Source organism: Populus nigra, chromosome 2, assembly GCF_951802175.1.
Source record: "Populus nigra chromosome 2, ddPopNigr1.1, whole genome shotgun sequence".
Lineage (NCBI taxonomy): Eukaryota > Viridiplantae > Streptophyta > Magnoliopsida > Malpighiales > Salicaceae > Populus > Populus nigra.
The window spans coordinates 47,374,269-47,402,155 of NC_084853.1; the positions used below are offsets into that span (position 1 = coordinate 47,374,269).

Consider the following 27,887-nt stretch of genomic DNA (forward strand, 5'->3'; position numbering starts at 1 on the left):
TGAAAGAAATTTAAAGCAGATAAAGGCTACAGCTAACAAATTTAACAGCCCACTTGAAGAATTCTAAGAGACCAAAAGAAAATAACTTGTGAACAAGATTACATCGTGGGGCAAAGCTTTATCAAAGAACTAAATTACACGAATGGTAGCGCTAACACATGAATTAACACTCATGTTTACATCAAATTCTATATATATATAATACACGTGTAGGGAAAATAAACAAATAGAGAGCCACCACTCACAACTCACAAGGCACCGCCGAATGCAAGGCGTTATTTTCCCTCTATGGGCAGCTGGGCAAGCCAAAAGGTCCAATACCGTGTGTGACTCGCCTTGCCCTGTTTGCCTGCTGAGCTGTTTTCCATTTCCACACTGACTTTCTAGGTTCTTGTCCTCGAAACAAAATAATGAAATAAAAGAAAAAAATGTGAAATTCCTCTTCATGTGATGACAGATGATCAATCATATGTGCAAGCCTTCTGGAGCGAGATTGGGACGTTGAGCTTCTTTGGATCAAAAGTGAAATCACACTCGATTCTCTTGTTGAATTTTGGCTTAACCAATTTTCCCAAAACGTATGCTTTTGATCTAACAACGAAGTTCACTTTTAGAGGCACTGGTAATGTGGCTGTCCCTGTTGAACTGCTAAACGCAGCCCCACTCCCGTATAATGGTATTTTATCGCTGATAAGAGATATTGCTACCGATCTCTGGCTCTTCCTTGACTGGTAAAACTTCTTGATCTGCAATACCCAAATCACCAAATTAGAGAAATTTCAGAAATATCCTCATTTCTTTTGAACTAATATAGGAAAAGCAAGATTTCAGTTGGCTTACACTTCCTGATGCTAAAGTGATTTCAGAGTAGGATAGATCCAGAGGTGTTGAGGTCACATGGACTCCGAAAAATGTTCCTTTGTTGCGATAGGTCATTCTCACTGTGGAGTTCACAGAGATCATATCAGTTGCCACTCCTGTTGAATCAGAACCAGCTTGGATTCTAAATTGCTCAAATGTAACACTCTGCAAGAGAATAAACCAATTAAAGCCAACCAATTTCCTCAATTGTAATAATTTTCGTGAGAATAAATGAAAATATAATATACCTTCATTGTGATCTTGGGTTTCTGTTGCTTGCTTGCCCCCCAAAGAATCAAAGAAAAAAAAGAGAACAGGATAAAGAAACCAAGAACAAAAGCTAGGAAATAGCATTTACGAGGGAGACCCTTTCGACGCTCTTCATCATCAAGAAGTCCTTCTTCTTCAATAACATCACACTCTTTCCACTGCTTTTGTCCCTTTCGACCCCCTCTAGACGCATCATTTGGTGAGATCTTGCGCGATCCAGGTTTCAACGACCCAGAAAACCGGCTTGAAGAGGATTCACGCGAGTGGCGGCCAACAGAGGAGTGAGAATGAGGTGGGGATCCCATGGGGCTGAGCACAGGGGTGGAATGAAAAGACGTCGTAGTTTTCTCTCCATCGTGAGAGTCACGTGATGGGCTCTGTACGTAGTAAACTGGCCGGCGTGGAGATCTTGTGGGAGATGATGGTGCTAGACTAGTGACCTCTGAGTCTGTCTTGGCGTGCATTTTTGGGTGGTGTGTCCTCAAAGAATGCAAACACGCTCTTAGGTCTTAATCAGATTTTGCTTTGATTGAGCACACTGAGTCATATAAAATTGGAGATTTTGGTGTTTTTATTCTCCGTGGGCTTGCTGGAAATGATGGTGACCGTGTGGAAATTGTGAGAGGTTGGGTTTGTCAACTCGTGGGCAATTAAGGCGTGGAATGTTTATAGCACAAAGACAGAACAAGTGTTTCGTGTCAATCTGTCAGGATTAAGATGTAATATATTGTTAGGGTTGGGTAGAGGAAGAGGCGGCGAGGAGCTAATTACATGACAGTCAATTCACAGGTGGCACCGCACATCGTATTTATTATTCAGTGTGAATGTTGGGTAAAGTAGTAAATATTATTTATTTAAAAATACATTTAAATAACTTTTTTATTTTTTAAAAATTATTTTGATAACAATATATTAAAACAGTTTTAAAATACAAAAAAATTACTTGAAGTAAAAAAATAAAAATTAAAAAAAATAACAAAACTGTGGCTAAATTATTGTGCCAGACAATCTTTCTATGTTGTCGTTCCTATACGTAGTTTCCTATACCTAGTTGTAAAATACAATTATCTAGATTAATAAAAACAATGTTGTCAATTATATCAAATTAATCTATATTTTATCAAGTCAACTTGCTTGAATTCAACAGAATATTATTGTTAGACTTAATTTAAAATATTAATCTCTTATCTAATCCGATTAAAATTTAATCAAGTTTAAATTCCAAAGCATAAAAAATTTTAATCAATTCTTTAAGTCATGTCAAGTTTAATATCTATAATGTAAAGTCTACAATAGAGAGTTGAGAGTAGTCGGGGTATGGCTTAAACTATCTTTAAGGATAGAAAAGGAAAAAGAAAAAGAAAAAGAAAAAGAAAAGAAATATGGAGTCATACCATTGATGATTCGCCGTTAGGATCCGAGGATGATGAAAAATCATGGTGCCAGAACAATTTGGGCCACCGACCCATGGCGAACTCGAAGTTAAGGTCTAATTATGCTTTTACGTTGGATTTGTTTTTTAATAAATAGATAGTGTTAGTTTGTTGTCTTAATATAAGAAAATACGATAAAAATATATAATTTTATATTTTTAAAATATAAAAACTCATTTCAAAATAGATTTATAAACAACTTTATTTTATATTTTTATCATTTTCACTTCAACAAAACATATTTTTAAACACAAACTAAACGTAATCTTAGATTATTCCACCACCATCTTTCCCATACTAAGATTATTATGTATTTATCTCTTCTATATAAATTACACAATTTATTATTTTCCTTCACGAGAAAAAATGGATCAAGGCTTTCCTTACAGGGCAGTGCACTTCATGCAGTGTGATCATTTTTGGTTTGATTTGATTTTAAAAAAAAAAAATAACTAAACTGAATTTTTTTAAAAAAATTACAATCGGTTCAAACCAACCGGTTTCGGTTTGGTTTGGTTTTTTAGGAAAAAAATCAGTTCAAACCAGTTCAAACAGGTTTGTTTCAGTTTTTTCGGTTTGGCTCGGTTTTTTGACCGTTTGGCTAGTTTTTTTTGTTTGGTTTGGTTTGGTTTTAGGCTTATAAAACCAAAACTGAACCTAACCGGCCGGTTTTTTTAAAATTTTAATCAGTTTTTTTTCACGGTTTGATTTTTTTGAATTTTATTTTATTTTCTTGATTTTTCAGTTTTTTTGCTCACTTTTATCTCCATGATCTCGTAAGTTTACCTTGACTGTCTCTCTAGACTATAAATCACTGATATTTTGTATTGCCAGTTACTGAAACTGGAAAAAAAAAAAACGAGAGGGAAAAATGGCATAACAATAAAGGAAATAGTGGCTATAAGCTCGTGAATAAAGTTATAAAACTCAGCTTGGATCATTATAATTTCAAGATTTAAAAAAAATAATAATAATATTTTAGAGGAAAAAAAATCACGCCAGAATTCATTTAAGTTTTGACAGAGTGATTAATTCGCTAATTGATTTATCCGCTTAAACGTATTTAACTGGACATGACAGATCAATTTCTACCTAAACTGATATAAAATCCAGAACATGTTTAATAACATTGCTCGTGACTTTGGGCTTTGAATGGACATGTGAACCCATGTGGAAGGATGCTGCCTCACGTTATTTTAACTGGCATCCCCATGATTCTTCCGTTTTATAGCTTTACTTTTTAAAATTAAGGAAAAATATTTATTAAATACTTTTTTTAAAAAAGTATAAAATACATGCCTTCCAAACACGAATCTTATTTTTATAGCGTGGAATTTGGAAAAACAGCTATTTTAATGTCTTTGATTATTTCAAAAAAAGTGAAGTTTTGAAAAATAATTTCCATTCCCAGTTAATAAACATGTTTTTTTTTAATTTTATATTTCATAGATTTTTTTTTAAAATGAAAAATCTTTTACAAATAACCGCAACCCAATTATGCAGTATATAATTTATCCATGATCACTGCCTCAATCTCCGAGAAGTAGAGAAAATTAGAGTGTTTTTTTTTTCTTAAATAACATGGTTAATAAAAGTATTTTAGAAATTAAAAAAAAGGAAAATTATCCATTTTCAATGTCAGCAGGCGGTGCAGTCCAACGAGCCCGTTGGGCAAAACGTGGAATTCCATGGAAAGGATAAGGGCACTTTAGTCATTACAGGTCTTGTGATTGCAGATCCAGGGCGTGTGAACTCCCTCCTGTTTCCTCTGGTCGGTCCGTTCACGAATCAATCTCCACGACATGAAGAACTTACCACCAAAAATTAATTATATTATAATGTTCATTTAATTTAATTTTGATTGCAATTAGAGGTGGAGGAAACATGGCTGAGACAACACAGAATTTTACCAACCGGACTCAGATCTTCCAGCCCATGAACATGCGACACAGCAGCCCATTCAGGCTTCGATTGAAGAGCTGCCTTTATTGGTGGGCTCTCTTAGCTCCTAGGAAAGGACTGTAATAAAATAACAATGACCTATATACTGTCTGTATAATTCAAATACGGAATCGAAACCGGAAATTATTAAATATTTATTTAATCTTGAATTAATTAATTCATTAGATTAAGAAGGGATTTTCTGATTTTTTTTTAAACTGATGCAATCATTTAAATTCTAAACACAATTAATTAGAATTGAATTAATTAAGAAGACGGTTTTATTATATCTCTTGTATTATTTATTGGAATAACATCTCTTCTTACAAAGCATTATTTATTAAAATAGTACTTTGTTTTGTTTTTTTTTCTTTTATTATTTTTAATTAAAATTGAATTAAAAACTAAAGTGGATCAGGTTTATAAGATTTCAAGTTTAAGATTTATAAACAACATAAATATTTAATTATTGAATTGAGTTAATTTTTTCTTAACTTTTTAGATTTTGTTGAATCAGCCGATTTCTCTGGGCATCAAACCAGCCACATCGAATCTCCATCTTCTTGATTATGTCTGTTCCATTCAGTAATGGGCAGATGCTTGCTGCTAGCTTTCTCCATTTCTCAGCCAGAACATGTAAGAGTATGGGCTAGAATTATAAAGCAGAAAGAAAATCAAGGAAATCCAGCATCCAAAATGGGTGGACCTGAAAACGTGGAGAAATTCTGCATCTTGGACTACTGTTCTCTGTCATCCTGTCACAAATTCAACTACAGCCCATACAAATATTAGAGATTCTGTATATTGAGCACATTGTCTCTCATGCAGCATCTTGACTACGTTGGATGGTGATTTTACACTTATTTTCATAGTTATAAAACTCGTTGTGGGATAAACTGGTGATTTAATAATCTGAAATCCAAATCAAACAAGTTTTCTGTCAACTAAGATTTTTTTTTTAATCAAAATAATAGTGTTATATTTTTTTAAAAAAAACTAAAACAAAATTGTTTTTGGCATTTTTTTTTTGAATTGGCTACTCAATTTGCAAGTTGTCTGGGCTGGGTTAGATCGTGCAACTATTCTTATAAAAGTGCATTATGAAAAATAACTCAAAATGAGATAGGAGATGCTTCTGTTTGTTTAACCTTTTTAAAAATTTTAATTTTTTTTTGTTTCAAATTAATATATTTTGGTGTTTTTAGATTATTTTAATCTGATGATGTTAAAAATAATTTTTAAAAAATAAAAAAAATATTTTGATGTATTGTCAAATAAAAAACACTTTAAAAAATAACCACAATCATATTTGAATGATATTATTCAAATTGAAGGTAAATACTTGAATATAGATAGATTATTTTACCTTATTGATTTTTCTTGATAATTTTTGGGTGTTGTTATAATTTGGTGGTATTTTTTCTTTGATAGTTATGAAAAATAATATTTTCAATAATTCTGTAAACAGTATCTTAGAAACAGATGGTTAGATGAAATCAATGTTAGGAATTTCGTATGCTAATGTTTATTTGTTGGTTTTCACTACTACATGCCTTTAATTTTCTTTTCTTTTTTAATGATCTTTGAATTATTTTATAACATATAGAATGCTTTATTTATTATAGATATACATATAAGCATTTTAATTATTGTCTGGAATTGTTTTTTAAAACTATGTCTGAAATTGCCTTAAAAAATTTCAGACAGTTTTACATAGTTTTTTAAAACTATGTCTTTAGTGGTTTTTAAAACTATGTATGAAAGTGTCTTAAAAATTTTCCTCGAAGCCAGCCCCCTGATTCCGCCCCTGACTCTTCCTATCTGTGAGAAAGGGAAACTGTCATATACGTCAAATCAGTAGACTGACCCAGTACTGCTTTCGAATGCCTGGAGTCACGGGCTATGGCTATACTTGTCGGCGTGGGATTAACACGGGGATGGTGTATTTTATATTATATAGTTGTTATTGTATGGTCCTGTCGTGTATTGTTATAAGGTAAAGTTACTTACGTTTTCTCGATGTGGTCGGAGAAGACCGTCAAAATTGTATCATGATATTACAATAGCTAGATGTATGGATAACGTTCTTAAGAAAGCAAATGAAGTTTTGATAACGTTTTACCCTCGGTCACTCATATCTTCATTTTAATTATTTTTTTAATCCAAAAACAGCTTTGTTTTTGTATATCTGACCTGTCTAGATCTGATAGTTTTTATTTAAAATTATATATTTATATCAATTTTCTACGGTCTAAATCACATGCATTCATAATAATTAAGATGATAAATAAAATATATGAGCATTTAAATATTTCATTATAATGGGGCTAACCTCTGCACATGCAACAAATTAACAGCTCGAATTTATCTATAAAGAAATTGTGTTATGTTTTGTCAATTATAAGCAGCTTAATTGGCATATTGTTTGTTTCTTCCTCGTGATGGATATGTGTGAGCAACTATGACGGCAACCACACAAAAAAAAATGGCCCTTTCCACGAAAGTTCCTTCACCAATTATATATAATTTATTAAAAGCTATATAAGTTAACTTGTAGAGTATACAAGTCAGTTAATTAATTCTTCGAAGACAATTCTGGGCTCAAACTTGTTGCCGCTATGGGACTCCTGACAACATGTTTACCCCCAGCATCAGCCCAATTGAGATAACCAAAGGTCACTGTTTCGTCCAGAAGTGCTGGACCTTCAATAGTCAGTTTGTAGCTTAGCTTCTCGTACTTTGTCTTAAACTCCAACTTGTCTGGCATGACATTGATTTTTAAGCCCCTCGTGGGAGTCACACTTGCTGTGTAAATACATGTTCCCTCTCCAACATTGGTCACTGTCCTATGAAATTCTCGCACAATGGTCAGATTTGATGGGGATTTTTTCTCATTGAAGTAGGCAATAAAAGAAGGGTAGTTGAGGTCACTGGATGGGTTGGAACAATCGGTAGAAGATGATCTTGTGATAACTTGGATTTGTTTTTCAGTGAAATTTGTGGCACAAAGTAATCTCACATAATCAGTTGAATTAACATCATAAATGAGACCCGGGTCTAGAGCTTTGTTGGGGTTAACTTGTCCAGCTCCCATGTCTAGAGGGGTAGCTGGATTTATTCTATTACCAAAACCAATATCTTTAATAGGTTCCATAGTGTTATCCATTGTATCAGCAGTGGTCATCATGGCTGATCGAATTGCAGCTGGGCTCCAATCAGGGTGTGCCTTCCTTAGGAGTGCAGCCACTCCAGCTGCATGCGGACAAGCCATGGATGTCCCTGACAATATATTGAAATTGCTGAACATAGGCTGTGAATTGTTCGAATCCACAGCAATATTTTGAGGCCATGCAGCTAAGATTAGTGAACCAGGAGCCATAATGTCAGGCTTCATGACCAAAGGACAGCTCGTGGATGGCCCTCTAGAACTGTAACTAGTGAGTCTCGGAGCTGGTTCAATCCCCAGATCTGTTTTCCGAAATTCTGCGCTTGCTTGTGGACTGTTGCTGTTTTTGATGTAATCTATGATGGTTTTCCCATCCTTTAAACTCACAATCACAACTGGAAATCCATTCCCGATGAATTCCTCAGTGTCTGTGAAATTTGTTATGAAGACACCTGCAGTAACATTTGCGCTGCTGACATTTTCAATCTGGTCATTTAAGTCGTTGCTGTCAAACGCACCTTCACAGACCACAATCTTCGGTCCAATTTTAATCAATTCGCTCATTGTGTGACAGTCATCCATGAAAACGATTGGTACGTCGCTAAATGATGAACTCCCCAAATAGAAAGATGAGCCTGTGATTGAAATTCCATTGCCAAGTGTCAAAGCTGCATCAAATCCACGGTCCATAGTGCCAGCAGCAACTGTTAACACCCAAGGTATGCCATTGTGTAGTGTCTCGAGGAAAGGCCCTTCGTTTCCAGCAGAAGTAGACACGAATATATTCTTCTCTATGGCTGCAAATGTTGCCAAGGCAATAGGGTCTTCATTCAAAGGAAGTCCATCCAAGCCCAATGACATAGATAATACATCTACACCATCGCTAATTGCTTGATCAATTGCAGCAATTAAATCGGTTGTATAAGAACCTTCATCCCACAGAGCCTTGTACATGGCTACATGTGCCCGTGGAGCCACGCCACTAGCAGTTCCTTTGGCATAGCCGAAATATGATGCACCTTCCACAAAATTTCCAGCAGCTGTGGTAGATGTGTGGGTCCCATGGCCTTCCGTGTCGCGTGTTGAATTCATAGATATGGTGATGTTGGGATTCTTTGCGATCAGGCCTTTGTTGAAAAATCGAGCTCCAATGAGCTTTTTGTTGCACATTAAGGAGTTGAATTGAGTGCCACTCTCACATTCTCCTTTCCATGTCTTTGGAATTTCAGGCATTCCATGGTCATTGTAACTCTCACTTTCTGGCCAGGCACCTGTGTCCACCAACCCAATAATGATACCGTCACCATAATTCGACACCTTCCATGCTGGGGACTGAGGTGTAAGGCCAAGATATTTGGGTGAATGAGTTGTGTCATGTTTAACAGGTAAGTCTTTAATGGAAGAAATGTAGCCTGGAGACTTTTTTAAAGCCTCGAGCTCAGAAGGAGTGAGACTAGCACTAAAACCGTTGACAACATGAGTATAACTATAAAGAAGTTTAGAAGAGGCAGTCAAAGTGGCTTCACTAGCCCTGGCGGTGCTACTATCAGCGACATCAGATACAGAAGCAAGAGTGGCCAAGTACCAATGATGCTGGCCTGAAAAGGATTTGGGCATCACGGATAAATCCATATGAACAATATAATTGTCGGTTTGTGATAATGTTTCAGTGAAGTATAGGATAGTGATAAAGCAAATCCACAACTTATACAAGAGAACATGGCGATGAGAAGCCATGTGCAATGTTTAATGGGAGGAGATAGTCTTTGGAGAATTCTGTAGTGAAGTTGTCCAGGCTTGTTCTTATATAGCGAATTCAGAAGAAGGATGCCAGGTCGATATCCTCCATGTATATATAATTGTTTTTTTTTTTTTTTTGCCGAGTTGAATCCAACCTCACTAGGTTTAATTTTGCCCATGTGATATGTACAAGCGAAACCAACTCTATAATAATTGGAGCTCATTATTAATAATGTGGTTGATCATTAGTCGATTGATACTCTTCCTCAATTGCCAAGCTGTATTCAATAGTCCCACGTTAGATAAATCTTACTCTTCCAGTTATAAAACTTAATTATTATTATTATTTCTTACTCTTATTGACTGCTGTATCATCATAATGTATTTTTTAATCCAACATAGTGGGGTTTACAGTAAAAAAGTTTTTAATTTAAGAATGTTCAACAAGAATCACATAATTAAAATATAGATTGTAAAACATTAAGCAACATGTTATAATCAAATTCAAAGAATGTACTCAAAAGTAATTAATACAATCTCCATTTGATAAGGTAATAGAGAAACATTTATTAGAACCCAGCTAGCTAGACTGGTCGGATTAACTTGGAAATTGATGAACTGAACATCAGAACAGTTTAAGGTAGGGTTCGTTCTGATAAATATTGGATGGAAGTATCATACAAGACCTTCCAAGTGTGTGGACCAAGACAGCAACTGCAACTTGCTAATGGTAGTCACCGCGTGCAAGAAAAGTTTAGGCACCACCAAAAATCTACAATCATCAAGGAATCTTGAGGAACTAATGTTACCTCTTGTGTGAAGCATGCAAAATTTTCATCAATTTAATGGCGGGCTTGCTTCTTTCACTGCCTCCACCCCCTTTTCTAGATCAAGACCACTGGAACGTAGCAATCTGTTGAGTATAAATGACTAAGTGACTTGTTTTCATGGAACTTGACAAAGACTCACATATAATTGGTGGTGTTGGAGCCCACCATGTTCCCAACTAGAGAACAAAAAATGTCACACCCCAAAGAAAACTTCTTACAGGAAGGTGCTGGTTACTTTCAAAGGCCACAATCATCGTATTAATTTCAGGATAATATCATCGTAATTCGGTAGCCACAAGTTCAAGTTAAATCTGAATCTTGCACACATCCACCCTCGATCTATATAGCCGTGAATGTTTACGAACGAAAATTATTAGTTAATAATTAATGTTATATATATCATCTTTTGGTCATTGAAGTCTGCTAATTCTTGAAGCTACAAGATTAGAGAAGATAATATATTTTTCTTCTTTCTGAATTCTCACCTTCTCTGTAATTCGATTTATATTGAGAATATACTTCGATGAAAACATATATACAAGGCTAGCTAGATATACAATTTCTTTACATCTCTCTCTACATCATGATTCTGATCACCAATGCAATGGAAACAAAATCAAACACGATGAAACGTTAATATTTAAATATTTTAGAACGAGCTAGTGGGGTTTTTTTTTATCCCTATATGTGCATGGTAGTATTTTTGGCTATTTTTTTTCCAGATATTTTTGGCTAGTTTTCAGACGAATAGAACCCATAGGCTTAAAAACAAAATAATCCTCTTATCTGTATATGCCTGCAGCCATTATTAATTGGTAGCGAGTCGCTTTAGTCGAACTTTGTTTTTGGGATTCAGAGTCAACAGCTACTACCACTGGGAAAAATAACCCATTGGTATTTTCTATTGCTGAGTTTATTATGAAGATTGTCGTTGATAGCTTTTTTCTTTTTGAAATTTTATGATGACTAGTATATTTTTTTGGTGGTGCCAAGACTTTTCTTGCACACTTCTTTAAACACACTTAACTAATCTTATTTGTTTAGAATTTGTTAAACACAATGACAAAATTGTATATAAAAGGTAATTATTAATTTAAAATTAATAGCTAAGTTTTGGCGTGTGATTAGTAAATATCAGCTACCAACATCTTAGCTATTCATGAATTATTTTAAGGATAATGCTAGAGCTATAATAATCTTTTTTATTATATGATATGTGACATTTGTTATATGAAAATATTGTCAAATCATAGAAATTAAGTGAATCTTATCACATTTAGGGATGAAATAATGCTATAAAATATATCAACTAATAAACTAATAACTATGTATTTTCATATCATTTAGTAAAATAATCTTAATTAAAGAAAATTAAGTATCTATAAAATTATCTTTTTTTAAAGACTTAGAACAAGGTGTGATTAGAAATCATGACTTTGTAGCTTGGTTTTTGATCTTCCTGTTTATTTACTCCTCATTTTAGTTAGTAATGATGTTGTTTTGGTTGTTGGCTTACCTGATAATTACATATCTCTAGTATAGAAGAATTTATAGCATAATCCTGAAGCTGCATTTTTTGTATATGGAGAGTACTGGTTCTGCAGTTTTTCTTGGTTCACAATATATATCTGCCAGCCCATTTATTTTGCAGATTCGTTCTTCTTTGTTGTTCTAATGCAATTATTGCTTATCCCCCTATAATTCTGGCATGTGTGATAGAAACAAACCAGCTATAATGGAATTACTTTAGAAGGGTGTAGGGACATGGCATGATGCGTGCATTTTCTTCTGTTCTTATTTTCCAAAATGAAGGGCTAACTATTTCGTGGACGTTGACATGGAGAAAATGTGGACTCTCAAATCTGTCGTCCTTTTTTCGATTTTTTTATCGAGCAGCCTTAATTTCATTGCTGAGATAAAGAGGGGCAATCGTGAACAAGGAGGTCCTCTGTAACCAAGGATCATCCTTTGATTTTCAGAACTTGCAAAAGAGTGTGCAACTTGATTTGCTAAATCGGCTCAAATTCTAGTGATCAATCAGTGAACTGTCTCTTGGGAGGAATTTTCTCTGGGATCGACCTCTTGAGAAGATTGATGAAAAAAAAAAATCTGTCCACTTTTTATTTGTTTTTTTTCCCTAGTGATTGCCAAACACCAAATTTCTGCGACATTAATTAATTACAAAAAAATTGATGATGATTATGTAATATTTATGAATTTTATTTTTCTGATGAATACATAAATATATGAAAATGTTAATACGCCAAATATCTCCTAGAAAGGCGGGCTAGGTCCAAGATTGAGGCTGGTTTAATGATGTTCATTTAACTTAAAGTCGATAAATATTGAATCAAACTTAAAATTCTTTTTAAATAATTATTTTATCTAATAAATAATAAATAGAATATAAATAATCCAAAATAAACCTTCCCAATAAAAAATATACACCGACTCTTTAGTGAGCTCAAACGTATAAGGATTCAATGAATTGCCAAAGCTATTGTTATGAGTTTAGCTAAGTGCTGAGCTTAGATGTTTATGAGCCTGATAAGTTATTAGACCTATTTTTTTTGGGTTTAATCATGTTCTGAACCCAAGCATATGTGGATCTAATGAGATGTCAAATTATTTTTTTTGAGCTTAACCAAGCACTAAATTCAGACATGTGTGGGTCTAGCAAGATGTCATACTTATTTTTCTGCGCTTAGCCAAGCTCTGAGTCTAAACGTGTGTGGGTGTGGCGAAATGTCTGACCCAAGGTGCCAAATCCATCATCTTTCCTGGGCTCAACCAAGACATATGTGAGTCTGACAAGTTGTCAAATCTATAATCTCTGTGAGACCAGATGTTGGTGGGCTACGTCGAGTTTGTGCTCTTTCTAGACTTATATATACTTAAAACTTTATAATAAAATTATATGACCGCTAATGAAACTATATAATTGTTAATAAAATAATTATATTTTGAATTAAATTGAATAAAAAAATGTTTAATCTTACCGATAAATTAAATGTCAATTATTTTCTTTTGATATTATAAATATCTATATAATAATATTAAAAAGCTCGTTAGGAGAGCCTATCCATTATAGATTTTATATACACTTAATTTACTACATAATATATAAAAATCTATACTTGTGAAAATTTAAATAGAAGGGTTTTTTTATTGTGGGATATAATTTTTTTTTCTTCTTATTGACTTACAAACTACCAACGAAAGAATAAACAGGAGTCCAAGACTGACAAGAATAAACAGGAGAAACTCATACGCACATGGCACCACTCAGATGATGGGGACAAAGAATAAAGATAAGGGACACCAAAACATTAGGATACGCATGCTTTAGAAAATGCTTTGGAAAGAAAGAAAGAAAGAAAGAAGTAAACGCAAAATCTACTGCCAATGATCTAGCAGATGGGGCAAAAATTCTGTCTAGTTGGTGTATGCTTCCTAGTGTCTCTATACTACTATACTTTTTCTTTGATGTTTACCAGAAAGTACCAAGGTTGGGGAATCACAGCAGCAAAAGGCTTCAGCCCAAATTCGAGCAGGCCTGAAAATTTTCAATCAGGGCCTTGGGTTTCAATTGAATATCAAAATAATAGTCCTTGGGTTTATATCTCCAGGGATCCATTTTCACAATGCATGACAGGCAGATGGAGCATTCTTTGAGCCCTCCACACACGAGGACATGGAAATTTTCGGAAAAAAATATGTTTAAAATGATGAAACGGGATGAGACAAAGCGATTACATCAAACAGAGATGTTAAAAACTTTGAACTATCTAGCCCTGTTTGTGTTTTTTATAATTTTCAAAAAGTATTTTTCGTTTAAATTTTATAGAAAAACACTTTTCTGAAAACCAGGTTAAATTTTTTTTTAACTAGAAAATGTTTTCCGTTGACCAACTTTTCTAATAGTAAACAAACACATGAAAATTTAGAATATGGTTTCTCAAAAATTACTTTCCGAAAAACAAACATAACCTAAAGAGAAAATACTTTCCTGGAAACCAAGTCAAATTTTTCTTTGACCGGAAAGTGTTTTTCATTGACCACATTTTCTAATGACAAACAAATACAGGAAAGTTTAGAAAGTGATTTTTCGGAAACTACTTTCCAGAAAACAAATATAGCCCTAGATCTAGAAGTCGCAAAAAATATACTATTATGCTAGTTGTTGGCTTTGAAGGCTGACCCAAAAAAATAATGTGGGTTATTGAATTATCAAGTTAATCTAAAATAAAAAAAAAGTTAGATTCCATGTTATGGATTTCTATATTAACTCCATGTTTAGCAACCATGCTTTATTAATTACACATCAATTCTTTATATACCATATTAGTGAACGGAGATGTTTACATATGATAAGCTATGAAGTTGATAAATGCTTAAATTCCCGTTGAGGTTTCTTGCTATAGATAAGCCTTTTGATTTAGTTGGGTTTATGATAATTCATGATTTTATATAGTTAGATGTGCATATGTTATAACTAGATAAAAATATATTTTAGATAAATTTTGTAAATGATCTAATAAATATATTTATGAATTATGGGATAAGTTTAAGTTTTTAAAAAATACTGATTATTGAATATGCTTAAATTTTTATATAGGAATTTTTGTAATTTGTTTTCTTTAGATTTTACTATTAAAAGGTATGATGTCTAGAATAGAAGTAGAGAGGAATGAAGCAATTAATGCATACAGGAGCTTAATAGACCACTGAGCAAAGAGTAACCACCTCGGAATTGTCTCCAACACTTGAGTTTAATAGGCCATTTGGTGTGTAGGTCTCACAGGTTAATTGATGTTGATGGAGAAGTGTATTTTTATAAATTATTTTAAATAAAATAAATAATAATTAAAATAATAAATATTAAATCTAACAGATAAAAAAATAAAAGATAAAATAATTAAAATAATTATAAATATAATTTTATAAATTATTTCAAATAAAATAAATAACAATCAAGAGAATGAGGTTCAAATTTGATAGATAAAAAATTTTAATTAAAAAAATAATAAAAGAAAAACAGATAACAATCATAAAAATAAGGACCACAGTTAATATAAAAATCACATTAAATCAAATTCGAATGAGTGAAATTGAAAAAAAATATTCAAAATAAAATATATAGCAATCAAAAGTTTAAGGACCAAATGTGTTATAATCAGCAAATAATATGATATTATTAAATTTTTTATAATTTCTGGAAATTTAAAACTAAGTCAAATTTTTCTGACTGGAAAGTGTTTTCCGTTGACTATTTTTTCTAATAACAAACAAATATAAAAAAAATTAAAAAATCATTTTCTGCCAATTGTTAGCATAAAAAAAATGACTTCGGCTATAACCCACCTGAGCCTTCAACATGGCTTCGCTATTGGATGTGAATCTATCATAACTAGATAAGAATATATCCTAGGTAGATTTTATAAATGACCTAACAAATACATCTATGAATCAATAAGATAAGTCTAGACCTAAAAAAAAAATACTAATCACATTAATGGCGGAGCCAGGGGGAGGCTGGCAGGGGCCGGGGCCCCTACAAGGAAATTTTTCCCAGCCTTTCTCTTTATAAAATAATTAAAATTTTACTCTTTTTAAAATATTTGTTTTAATTTGGCCCCTTTACTTTTTTCTTCTTGCTCCGCCCCTTATCACATCATATTATAATAATGGTTAAAAAAACTATATTTTTTTTTATCTAATCACTGAATCATGATATTAAATTTTTATAGGAATTTCTATAATTTGTTTTCTTTAGACTTTACTATTAAAAGATAAGATTTATACAATAGAAGTAGAGAGTAATGAAGCAATTGATAGTTTGATACATACAGGAGCTTAATAGACCACCGAGCAAAGAGCAACCACCTTGGAATTGTCACCAACACCTGAGTTTAATAGGCCATTCGCTGTGTTTGTCTCACAGGTTAATTAATGTTGATGGAGAAATCATAGTCCTCGTTGTATTGTCAAAATAACGATAATATTGTAAAACAACTATATAATAAAACATTAAATAAAGCAAGAGGTTTAATTTTAATACGAAGGCCGAATCATTTTATCCGAAGAATACAATTAATAACATGTAACGGAAGCAACGAGATCACAGCTGTTAGATTCAATTATTGATAAGAAAAAAAAATCCTTAAATCGTTGGATTATTATACTAATCTATATATTATTTGGTTAATTTGAATTAATTATTTTTATTAAAATAACAATGTTTTGACTTGATAAATATTAAACTAATTGGGTTTATATTGAGTTTAATTGGTTCAGTTGATCACTAAAAATATCAGGTTAACTATTTTTTTAATTCAATGACTTAAATGATTTAATTAAATACTTGGCCGGAAATCTTAATTTTTCCAGATCAATAACAAGATTTAACAACTATGAACAAGACGGCATAAAATTTTGTATTTGCTTAGTGATCACTGCCTCTAGTAATTATCGACCAGCAAATGAATAGAGACTTGAAATCAACGTCGTGAAACTAACAATGAAATGATCTTCACATTCGTTGATTTCGTTTATGACATAATTAGCTATAAATTCTCCAAGTTACATGCAAGTATATATCATTCTTCGTTGTCAATCTACTGATCAGACATGATCAAAGCAATGAATTCCTCAGACTTTCTTTCACTCCAGGCATTGTCTTGCCTCTTGTTATTGCTAATTGGAATAAGCAATGCGGAGTTACAAAGTGAAGAATACCAAACATACATCGTCCACATGGACAGCTCTCACAAGCCTGCCACATTCTTAACCCACGAATCATGGCACCGGTTCACGCTCAGATCTTTATCAAATCCAGCCGATGGCGAAGGAACGTTTTTGTACTCCTACAGTCATGCCATGCAGGGGTTTAGTGCCAGGCTCACACCTTCTCAGTTGGCTGAAATCGAGAGATCCCCAGCTCACATTGGCACATATAGAGAGTCATTTGGGAAGCTATTCACCACCCACAGCCCCAAGTTTCTAGGATTGAGACAAAACTCTGGAATATTGCCCGCTGCATCTCGTGGTGAAGGAGTGATCATAGGGATCATTGATACAGGAATTTGGCCAGAGAGTGAAAGTTTTCATGACAAAGGCATGCCACCAGTTCCTCAGAGATGGAAGGGCAAGTGTGAGAATGGCACAGGATTTAGCCCTTCTGCCTGTAACAGGAAGCTCATTGGCGCTCGATCTTTCAGCAAAGGACTCATAGCTGCAGGAAGAAAAATTTCTACAGAGTATGACTATGACTCCGCGAGAGACTTCTTTGGTCATGGAACACACACATCATCCACCGCGGCTGGTAGCTATGTTCTTGGTGCAAATCACTTTGGATATGCAAGAGGCACAGCCAGAGGAGTAGCACCTGCCGCACATGTTGCCATGTACAAGGTACTCTTTGCAACAGATACTGAAGAAAGTGCGGCAACTGATGTACTAGCTGGAATGGACCAAGCTATTGCTGATGGGGTTGACATTATGTCATTGTCTCTGGGTTTTACGCAAACACCATACTTCAATGATGTTATTGCCATAGCTTCACTTTCAGCAATGGAGAAAAACATTTTTGTTGTATGTGCAGCTGGGAATGATGGAGCCTATAATTCCACGCACAATGGTGCTCCCTGGATCACAACAGTCGGAGCTGGCACACTTGATCGGAGTTTCACTGCTACAATGACTCTAGAAAATGGGTTGACATTTGAAGGAACATCTTACTTTCCACAGAGCATTTACATCGAAGATGTTCCATTATATTATGGCAAAAGTAACGGGTCCAAATCAATATGCAACTACGGAGCACTGAATAGAAGTGAGGTTCATCGAAAGATAGTACTCTGTGATAATAGCACCGCCATAGATGTTGAAGGGCAAAAGGAGGAGCTTGAAAGGGTAGGTGCATACGCTGGAATATTCATGACAGATTTTTCACTTTTAGATCCAGAAGACTACAGCATTCCCAGCATAGTTCTACCAACTGTTTCTGGGGCTTTGGTTAGAGAGTATGTGGCTAACGTGACTGCAGCAAAGGTGAAGAGCATGACATTTTTGTCCACTAATTTGGGTGTCAAACCGGCACCTCAAGTGGCTTATTTTTCTTCAAGAGGCCCAGATCCAATCACCCCAGGTGTCCTAAAACCAGATATTCTTGCTCCAGGAGTTGACGTGCTTGCAGCAATTGCACCAAACAAGCCATTCATGGAATTAGGGAAATATGATTTGACAACAGATTATGCTTTATACTCGGGCACATCAATGTCAGCACCACATGTTGCAGGAGTAGCAGCTCTACTAAAAAATATTCATCCTGAATGGAACCCTGCAGCCATCCGATCAGCTCTTATGACCACGGCATATACCAACGACAACACTCGCACTACCATGAAAAACCAGATGATAAATCTTCCAGCTACACCTTTGGACTTTGGTGCTGGACACATCAATCCAAACAAAGCTATGGACCCTGGACTTATCTTTGACATGAATGTGCAAGATTATGTCAACTTCTTATGTGGCCTTGGCTATACTGCAAAGCAGATGAGTGCTGTTCTCAGACGCAATCAATGGAACTGCAGTCAAGAACCAACGGACCTAAATTATCCTTCCATTACAGCCATATTTACCAACAAAACCAGCTCTCCAATAACAAAGACATTTAGCAGGGTTGTGACGAATGTGGGAGATTATGACAGTGTTTACCAAGCAACTATAGAAATTCCTAAAGAGATGAGAATCAAGGTAGAGCCAAGCACCCTGTCATTCACAAAGAAAAACCAAAAGCAAGGTTTTGTCATCAGTATCGACATTGATGAGGATGCTCCAACCGTGACGTATGGCTATCTCAAATGGATCGATCAACATAATCACACAGTATCCAGCCCGGTAGTGGCCATCAAATTCTAAGCTCTACCATTTGTCCATGCACATGAACCTCCTGGATAATAAAACTTGATTTATTCCTTCCAAAGAATAAATGACATATTACCAGAATCTTTTTTGCCTTCAGCTAGATTATATGTTTTCCAATGGACCATTTCGTGCTAAATGCAAACTTGGCTCAGCAGATCAATCATCCACATAGATAATTTAGGCCTATCATAAGTGAAAGAAAATGGTGATACATTCGTATCATCATTTTTTATGACATATCTTTACTCTAAAAAAACCTTTCAAACCCAACAATACAATCTATTCAAATCAATGCTCTCATTCAAAGATCAAACAAACGCAAATCTACCTCCACACTACAGGGGCAACCCATTTATTCCATACAAGCATATATAGCGCAACCACCCAAAAAACCGTATTAAAAAAGTCGCACCAGTTTTAAAAATTAACGTTTTCCATATCTAACCCAAATGAAAAAAATGTTGTTCACAAGTGACCCAATTGAGCATGGTTCGAAGTCGTCAAAAGACAAACCATAAGTGAAGGAAAACAGAGAGAAAACTGAAATCATTGTGTAAGACCCTATTGCTTTTGCTAGTATTGCTCCTGCTGCATGCTTCTCATGCATTATTGTTGAAGCTAAACTTGTTAAGAAAATGACTTTTAAAGAAAATATTATTTTCATTTTTCCAAGTATTAAATTAGAATTCTCTAAAGCACTAAATATACTCCATTACTAAGGGAAGTGGGGATTTTTTAAAAAACCTTGCAGCCCCCTCTTTTTCAGTAATTAATAAAAATTTAACTTTTATGATGACAATACTTATAATCCCTTCTATATCATCAAACCTATGCACTATAAGTTGTAATTTCAAAGTTTTATTTTGAAAGATAATTTTTACACCTAGTTTGTTTCTCTAAAATGTTAAAGTCTCCTTAAATAGACTAGAAATTGATCTTTACAAGGTAATAAAATCATAATCATAAAACATAAAAAACGCATAATCTAAAATTAACACAAAAACCAAAAAAATCATCAAAATATTATAAAATTAACTGAAACAACATCTTCAAACTCTAATTTGGGAGCCTTCCATAGAAGAGCTAATGCAAGCATATCGTACCATTATAGAATTGGCCTTTAGAATCACCTAGAAATAATTGAAAATGATTCAATAATTACGGTCTTTTAACACCAAGTTGTTAGTTTGGCATAAACTTGTGGACCTTTTATTGATACATCAATATATCTACTACATTATCTGCATGATTTGTTAACCTTTGATTTCTTCATCATCTGGATCATCTGGGATAAAAGTTGTAGCCACTATGGGACTCCTGACAACATGTTTACCCCCAGCATCAGCCCAAATGAGATAACCAAAAGTGACTGCTTCGTCCAGAAGTGCTGGACCTTCAATAGTCAGTTTGTAACTTAGCTTCTCATACTTGGTCTTGAACTCCAACTTGTCTGGCATGACATTGACTTTTAACCCACTCATGCGGGTCACACTTACTGTGTAAGTAGAAATTCCCTCTCCAACATTGGTCACGGTCCTATGAAATTCACGCACAGTTGTCACATTTGATGGTGAAAATCTCTCGTTGAAGTAGGCGATAAAAGAAGGGTAGTTGAGGTCATTGCCAAGTGTCAAAACTGCATCGAATTCGCGGTCTAGAGTACCAGCAGCAACTGTTAACACCCAAGGTATGCCATTATGTAGTGTCTCATAGAAAGGCCCCTCGTTTCCAGCAGAGGTGGACACGAATACGTACATTCTTCTCTGTGGCTGCAAATGTTGCCAAGGCAAGAGGATCTTCATTCAAAGGTACTCCACCAAGGCCTAATGACAAAGATAATACATCTACACCATCGCTAATTGCTTGATCAATTGCAGCAATTACATCGGTTGTATAGGCATGGTCATCCCACAGAGCCTTGTACATGGCTACATGTGCCCGTGGAGCCACTCCATTAGCAGTTCCTTTGGCATAGCCAAAGTATGATGCACCTTCCACGTAATTTCCAGCAGCCGTGCTAGATGTGTGTGTCCCATGGCCATCCGTGTCACGCGTCGAATTCACAGATATTGTGATGTTGGGATTATTTGCAATTAGGCCTTTGTTGAAAAATCGAGCTCCAATGAGCTTTTTGTTGCACGTTGAGGAGTTGAACTGAGCTCCACTTTGACACCCTCCTTTCCATCTTTTTGGAATTTCAGACATTCCATGGTCATTGTAACTCTCGCTTTCTGGCCAAACACCTGAGTCCACCAATCCAATAATTATACCGTCACCAAGATTTGACGCCTTCCATGCTGGGGACTGAGGTGCAAGGCCAAGAAATTTGGTTGAATGAGTTGTATCATGCTTAACAGGCAAGTCTTTAATGGAAGAAATGTAGCCCGGAGACTTTTTTAAAGCCTCCAGCTCAGATGGAGTGAGGCTAGCACTAAAACCATTGATAACATGAGTGTAACTATAAAGAAGTTTAGAAGAGGCAGTCAAAAAAGTGGCAGGACTGGCCCTGGCGGTGCTACTATCAGAGACATCAAATACAGAAGCAAGAGTGGACAGGTACCAATGATGCTGGCCTGAAAAGTACTTGGGCATCGCCGATAAATCCTTGTGAACAATATAATTGTCGGTTTGTGATAATGTTCCAGTGAAATGCAGGATAGTGATAGAGCAAATCCACAACTTATACAAGAGAAACTCGGGACGAGTACGTAGCCATGTGCAATGTTTAGTGGGTGGAGAATAGCTTTTAGGAGTGTTCTGTGGTGGAGTTGTCTGAGCCTGTGCTTGGATAGTCATTAGAGATTTATGCGGTTATTAATATTAGAATTTATTAATTTTAGAATTTATAAAATTAATTAAAGTATATATAATTTGATATGAAGATTTATATTAAAAAAAAAAAAAACTGGATAACGTGTGGATATTTTGGCGTGTAAAATGTATTTTTTGGGGCACTCGTTGGGCACATGGTGGGCTCTAACACCACCATTTATCAGTGCATCCTTGTCAAGATCCATAAAAACAAGTGACTTACTTTGAAGCGATTAGAGAATATATGGTGGGCTCTGACACTATCAATTATTATCACAAATGACAATAAACATAAATTATCATATTAAAACGATTGAATACAATTAAAGAAAAATAATTATATAAGATTGCACAAAAAAACTTCTACTAATATTAAAAAACAAATATTATAATTTTTTTTCATAAACCAAGTAAAATTAAATGATATTTTAATATAAAAAATATCTCAAAAATTTGTTTAATTTATTTATTTTAATTAATCTCAGCTAAAATTAAATACTTACTAGGCCGAGCAACCCACATGTACATTCAATTAGTCTATTCTAATATATATATATATATATATATATATATATATATATATATATATATATATATATCAAAGCTAAAAACGCAAAATGCTCTAATATAGGTGGTCAATGCCCCTCCCTCATTAAAAGAAAAGGTCACATGGACAAGCCTGACTTTTTCTTTTTCTTTTTCTTTTAATTGGAAAAGAGGTACACAAGACTTTGTCTGCCTGCCTCACTTTTGACCACCAAATAATGGTTGAAAAATCATGAATTTTTATCAAAAAAAATATATTTTTAAATTTATTTTCATCTAAAAACACCTAATAAGCTTATTGATATCAACTCAAAACATCTAAAAAATTATCTAAAAACAGAACATCAAGTCAAAAGAAAAAATTATCTTTCGACCTTGATCTACTTTTTTTATGTAACATGAAGGGCATAAGAATTTTAATGAAATTTCTATTGTCAAATGAAACCAATTGAGACTAAGAAAGATTATTTTTATAGTCTGAATATGGCCAGCTAACAACTTTCTCTCTCATTTGCTGTTTTTTTACAATTTTCTCTCTCCTCTTTAAAACCAAGTTATAAAAATAGGTTGACTAAAAAGAATTTTTACGTATGAATTTGAGACTGAACATATAATTTGTCATGTTTTACATTTTGATTCTTGATCTTTTAATTATTTCTTTCTATTAAAAATTATAAAAAATTAACCATTTATTTAGTTACAAATTATAATTTTGAAAAGGTTTTTATGTCTATCATTTGTTTACCATCCTCTTGTGTCTAATACCCTTTTTTCAAGAATGAGGATTGGGTTTTGTCACTAAGCTCATGTCTCAAATAATTTAGTTACAAATCATAGTTTTTACCTTTAATAATATAATATACATATATCAGTTTAGGTAAACCCTTGACATGTAATCACATTAGCCCTATTAATTATTAAAAATAAATAACAACATATTTTATCTTAGATATGATATATAGATTAATGATTATTTTTTATATTATATAATTAGTCCTTTAACTAGAACCTCTAAAAGATTAGTTAGGATTTCTAGTGACAATTTATTTTTCTATTTCTACTTTTTTTTACATGTATGTATAGTTCACCATGAAATCCCTTACAGCATAATTAAATATTACAACTTAGTTATTTGGAGTTAGAAAAGAAAAAATAAAATATTGATTTCGTTGGGTTTAAATAGAGTTAATGCTCTTTTTCTTATAAAAAAAAAACTAGAAGGTTTCATGTTTATACTTGTCCTTAAAAAAAAAACATCTATATTGTTGATTGTTGAGTTTTTTATAAAGATTTTCATTGCTAATTTTTTTTTTGAAAATTTGTTAATGACTAATGCATAAAACATTTTTTTTCCTCTTTCGAGGGTCTCAATAATCATGTATATGAAGAGGGGGAAAAGTAATAAAGCATTTCTAATGTTAATATTGTACATAAAAGGTAACTATTAATTCGAAATAGCTAAGTTTTAGTGTGTGGTTAGTAAATATTAGCTACTAAGATCTTAGCTATTCAATACATGTTTTAAAGAATAATGCTAGGGATATTTAATTTTTTTTCAAAATCTTTTTTATTATATGACATGGCATTAATTTGTTATATGAAAATATTATCAAATCATAAAAAGTGAATTTTATCATAAAACCCTTCTTTGTATTCGTGCTTCTTGCCGTCTTGTCTTGTCTTCTACACCAGAAGAAATTGTTCATGATTGTAAATATACTCCATTACCAAGGGAAGTGGGGATTTTTTTTTTAAAACCTTGCAGCCCCCTCTTTTTCAGTAATTAATAAAAATTTAACTTCTATGATGACAATACTTACAATCCCTTCCTTATCATCAAACTTGTGCACTATAAGTTGTAATTTCAAAGTTTTAATTTGAAAGATAATTTTTACATCTAGTTTGTTTCTCTAAAAAGTTTACTGTCTCCTTAAATAGACTAGAAATTTACCTTTACAAGATAATAAAATCATAATTGTAAAACATAAAGGAAAAGGCACAGAAAATCTAAAATTAACACAAAAACCAAAAAAATCATGAAAATATTATAAAATTAATCAAAACAATATCTTCATAATCTAATTTGGAAGCCTTCCATAGAGGAGCTAATGCAAGCACACTGTCCCATTATAGAATTAAGCTTTTAAAAGCAGCTATAACTAATAGAAAATGATTCAACAATGTCATCAAAATAGTTAAGAGTCTTTTAACACCAAGTTGTTACTTTGGCGTGAACACGTCTCTTTTTTGACCTTTTATTGATACATCAATATATCTACTACATTATTGCATGATTTGTTAATCTCACGGTTAAAAACCTTTGATTTCTTCATCATCTGGATCATCTGGGATCAAACTTGTAGCCACTATGGGACTCCTGACAACATGTTTACCCCCAGCATCAGCCCAATTGAGATAACCAAAAGTGACTGCTTCGTCCAGAAGTGCTGGACCTTCAATAGTCAGTTTGTAACTTAGCTTCTCATACTTGGTCTTGAACTCCAACTTGTCTGGCATGACATTGACTTTTAACCCACTCATGGGAGTCACACTTACTGTGTAAGTAGAAATTCCCTCTCCAACATTGGTCACGGTCCTATGAAATTCACGCACAGTTGTCAAATTTGATGGTGAAAATCTCTCGTTGAAGTAGGCGATAAAAGAAGGGTAGTTGAGGTCACTGGATGGGTTGGAACAATCGGTAGAAGATGATCTTGTGATAACTTGGATTTGTTTTTCGGTGAAGTTTGTGGCACAAAGTAATCTCACATAATCAGTTGAATTAGCGTCATAAATGAGACCCGGGTCTAGAGCTTTGTTGGGGTTAACTTGTCCAGCTCCCATGGCTAGAGGACTAGCTGGATTTATTCTATTACCAGAACCAATGTCTTTAATAGGTTCCATAGTGTTATCCGTTATATCAGCAGTGGTCATCATGGCTGATCGAATGGCAGCTGGACTCCAATCAGGGTGTACCTCCCTCAAGAGTGCAGCCACTCCAGCAGCATGAGGACAAGCCATGGATGTCCCTGACAATATGTTGAAATTGCTGAAAATAGGCTGCGAATCGTTCAAATCCACTGAAACATTTTGAGGCCATGCTGCTAAGATTAGTGCACCAGGAGCCATAATGTCAGGCTTCAAGACCAATGGACAGCTCGAGGATGGTCCTCTAGAACTTTTACTAGCAACTCTCGGAGCTGATTTAATCCCCAGATTTGTTTTCCGAAATTCCACGTTTGCTTGTGGACTGTTGCTGCTTTTGATGTAATCTATGATGGTTTTTCCATCCTTTAAATTAACAATCACAACTGGAAACCTATCACCGATGAATTCTTCAGTGTCTGTGAAATTTGTTATAAAGACGCCTGCAGTAACACCTGCACTTCTCACATTTTCAACTTGATCACTTAAGTCGTTACTCTCATACGCACCTTGACAGACCACCATCTTCGGTCCAGTTTTAATCAATTCGCTGTCACATCTATCCATGAAAACGAGCGGTACTTCGCTAAACGATGAACTCCCCAAATAGAAAGATGAGCCTGTGATCGAAATTCCATTGCCGAGTGTCAAAACTGCATCGAATTCGCGGTCTAGAGTACCAGCAGCAACTGTTAACACCCAAGGTATGCCGTTATGTAGTGTCTCATAGAAAGGCCCATCGTTTCCGGCAGAAGTGGACACGAATACATTCTTCTCTGTGGCTGCAAATGTTGCCAAGGCAAGAGGATCTTCATTCAATGGTACTCCACCAAAGCCTAATGACAAAGATAATACATCTACACCATCGCTAATTGCTTGATCAATTGCAGCAATTACATCGGTTGTATAGGCATGGTCATCCCACAGAGCCTTGTACATGGCTACATGTGCCCGTGGAGCCACTCCATTAGCAGTTCCTTTGGCATAGCCAAAGTATGATGCACCTTCCACGTAATTTCCAGCAGCCGTGCTAGATGTGTGTGTCCCATGGCCATCCGTGTCACGCGTCGAATTCACAGATATTGTGATGTTGGGATTATTTGCAATTAGGCCTTTGTTGAAAAATCGAGCTCCAATGAGCTTTTTGTTGCACGTTGAGGAGTTGAACTGAGCTCCACTTTGACACCCTCCTTTCCATCTTTTTGGAATTTCAGACATTCCATGGTCATTGTAACTCTCGCTTTCTGGCCAAACACCTGAGTCCACCAATCCAATAATTATACCGTCACCAAGATTTGACGCCTTCCATGCTGGGGACTGAGGTGCAAGGCCAAGAAATTTGGTTGAATGAGTTGTATCATGCTTAACAGGCAAGTCTTTAATGGAAGAAATGAAGCCCGGAGATTTTTTTAAAGCCTCCAGCTCAGATGGAGTGAGGCTAGCACTAAAACCATTGATAACATGAGTGTAACTATAAAGAAGTTTAGAAGAGGCAGTCAAATAAGTGGCAGGACTGGCCCTGGCGGTGCTACTATCAGAGACATCAAATACAGAAGCAAGAGTGGACAGGTACCAATGATGCTGGCCTGAAAAGGGCTTGGGCATCGCCGATAAATCCATGTGAACAATATAATTGTCGGTTTGTGATAATGTTCCAGTGAAATGCAGGATAGTGATAAAGCAAATCCACAACTTATACAAGAGAAACTCGCCACGAGTAGCCATGTGCATTGTTTAGTGGAAGGAGAATAGTCTTTTAGGAGTGTTCTGTGGTGAAGTTGTCTGAGCCTGTGCTTGGATAGTGAATTCAGAAGGATGATGGAGTCTCAATATCCTCCGCGTATATATAATCGTTTCTTTTGTTCTTTTCTTTTCTTTACATCCTTGTTATCTCATAGTTATTAAACTTCAGATCATAGATTTATTACATAAACTTGTTTATAAATATATTTAAAGTTAAACCATATATATCTCACTTTAGGATGTTCAATTAAAAAAACCTTAAAATAAACTTAAAAACCCCAAAAACACACTTAGAAAATATGAACATATATAGTAACCCGAGCCCAACTCTCAAAAAACCCCGAGCCCAACTGCTAAGGCCATGAGATCCGGAAAGGGACTCCCGAGCCGACGCTTCTCATGCACGGGACATACTCCCATGCTTAGGCCATGGGATCTGAGATATTTATTAACGTTTCATCGTGTTTGATTTTGTCTCCCATTGAAACCTAGGCAATCCCTCTTTCAATTGCTTTGGTGCTCGTTGAAATTGACGAGCACCTTCTTGCAGAAATTAAAAAGAAAAATGCTGGAAAATGTGCGTGGATATTTTGGCGAGTGAAATGTTTTTTTATGCTCTAGATGGGCACATGGTGGGCTCAGACACCACCATTTATCAGTGCATCCTTGTCAGGATCCATAAAAACAAGT

General features: G+C 34.6%; 4 protein-coding genes and 1 pseudogene across 4 annotated transcripts; 1 reads left to right on the forward strand and 4 right to left on the reverse strand.

The window, feature by feature from the left end:
• Positions 1 to 33: 33 nt before the first annotated feature.
• On the reverse strand, positions 34 to 1,845 carry LOC133682875 (uncharacterized). The gene is made up of 3 exons (XM_062106418.1): positions 1,110 to 1,845; positions 841 to 1,026; positions 34 to 746 (listed from the first exon to the last, which is right to left on the reverse strand). Exons 1-3 carry the CDS (start codon positions 1,593 to 1,595, stop codon positions 462 to 464), a joined length of 957 nt encoding a protein of 318 aa, XP_061962402.1. The 5' UTR covers positions 1,596 to 1,845; the 3' UTR covers positions 34 to 461.
• Positions 1,846 to 6,997: 5,152 nt separating this feature from the next.
• Positions 6,998 to 9,482, reverse strand: LOC133682149 (subtilisin-like protease SBT3). Its single transcript, XM_062105413.1, has one exon. It carries the CDS (start codon positions 9,406 to 9,408, stop codon positions 7,081 to 7,083), a length of 2,328 nt encoding a protein of 775 aa, XP_061961397.1. The 5' UTR covers positions 9,409 to 9,482; the 3' UTR covers positions 6,998 to 7,080.
• A 7,414-nt stretch (positions 9,483 to 16,896) lies between these two features.
• LOC133681479 (subtilisin-like protease SBT3) lies at positions 16,897 to 19,225 on the forward strand. The gene has a single exon (XM_062104528.1). The coding sequence runs from the start codon at positions 16,998 to 17,000 to the stop codon at positions 19,164 to 19,166; it is 2,169 nt and encodes a 722-aa protein (XP_061960512.1). The 5' UTR covers positions 16,897 to 16,997; the 3' UTR covers positions 19,167 to 19,225.
• Positions 19,226 to 20,177: 952 nt separating this feature from the next.
• On the reverse strand, positions 20,178 to 21,968 carry LOC133683043 (subtilisin-like protease SBT1.9; annotated as a pseudogene).
• A 2,744-nt stretch (positions 21,969 to 24,712) lies between these two features.
• On the reverse strand, positions 24,713 to 27,297 carry LOC133681986 (subtilisin-like protease SBT3). The gene has a single exon (XM_062105204.1). The coding sequence runs from the start codon at positions 27,183 to 27,185 to the stop codon at positions 24,840 to 24,842; it is 2,346 nt and encodes a 781-aa protein (XP_061961188.1). The 5' UTR covers positions 27,186 to 27,297; the 3' UTR covers positions 24,713 to 24,839.
• Between the last annotated feature and the right edge of the window lie 590 nt (positions 27,298 to 27,887).

Bases quoted from the DNA above. Each gene is read 5' to 3' on its own strand.
- LOC133681986 (XM_062105204.1), bottom strand. From the start codon at position 27,185: ATGCACATGGCTACTCGTGGCGAGTTTCTCTTGTATAAGTTGTGGATT.
- LOC133682875 (XM_062106418.1), bottom strand. From the start codon at position 1,595: ATGCACGCCAAGACAGACTCAGAGGTCACTAGTCTAGCACCATCATCT. The intron at 1,027-1,109 runs GTATATTATATT...ATTCTCTTGCAG, and splicing joins AACCCAAGATCACAATGAAG to AGTGTTACATTTGAGCAATT. The intron at 747-840 runs GTAAGCCAACTG...TGGGTATTGCAG, and splicing joins TCACTTTAGCATCAGGAAGT to ATCAAGAAGTTTTACCAGTC.
- LOC133682149 (XM_062105413.1), bottom strand. From the start codon at position 9,408: ATGGCTTCTCATCGCCATGTTCTCTTGTATAAGTTGTGGATTTGCTTT.
- LOC133681479 (XM_062104528.1), top strand. From the start codon at position 16,998: ATGGACAGCTCTCACAAGCCTGCCACATTCTTAACCCACGAATCATGG.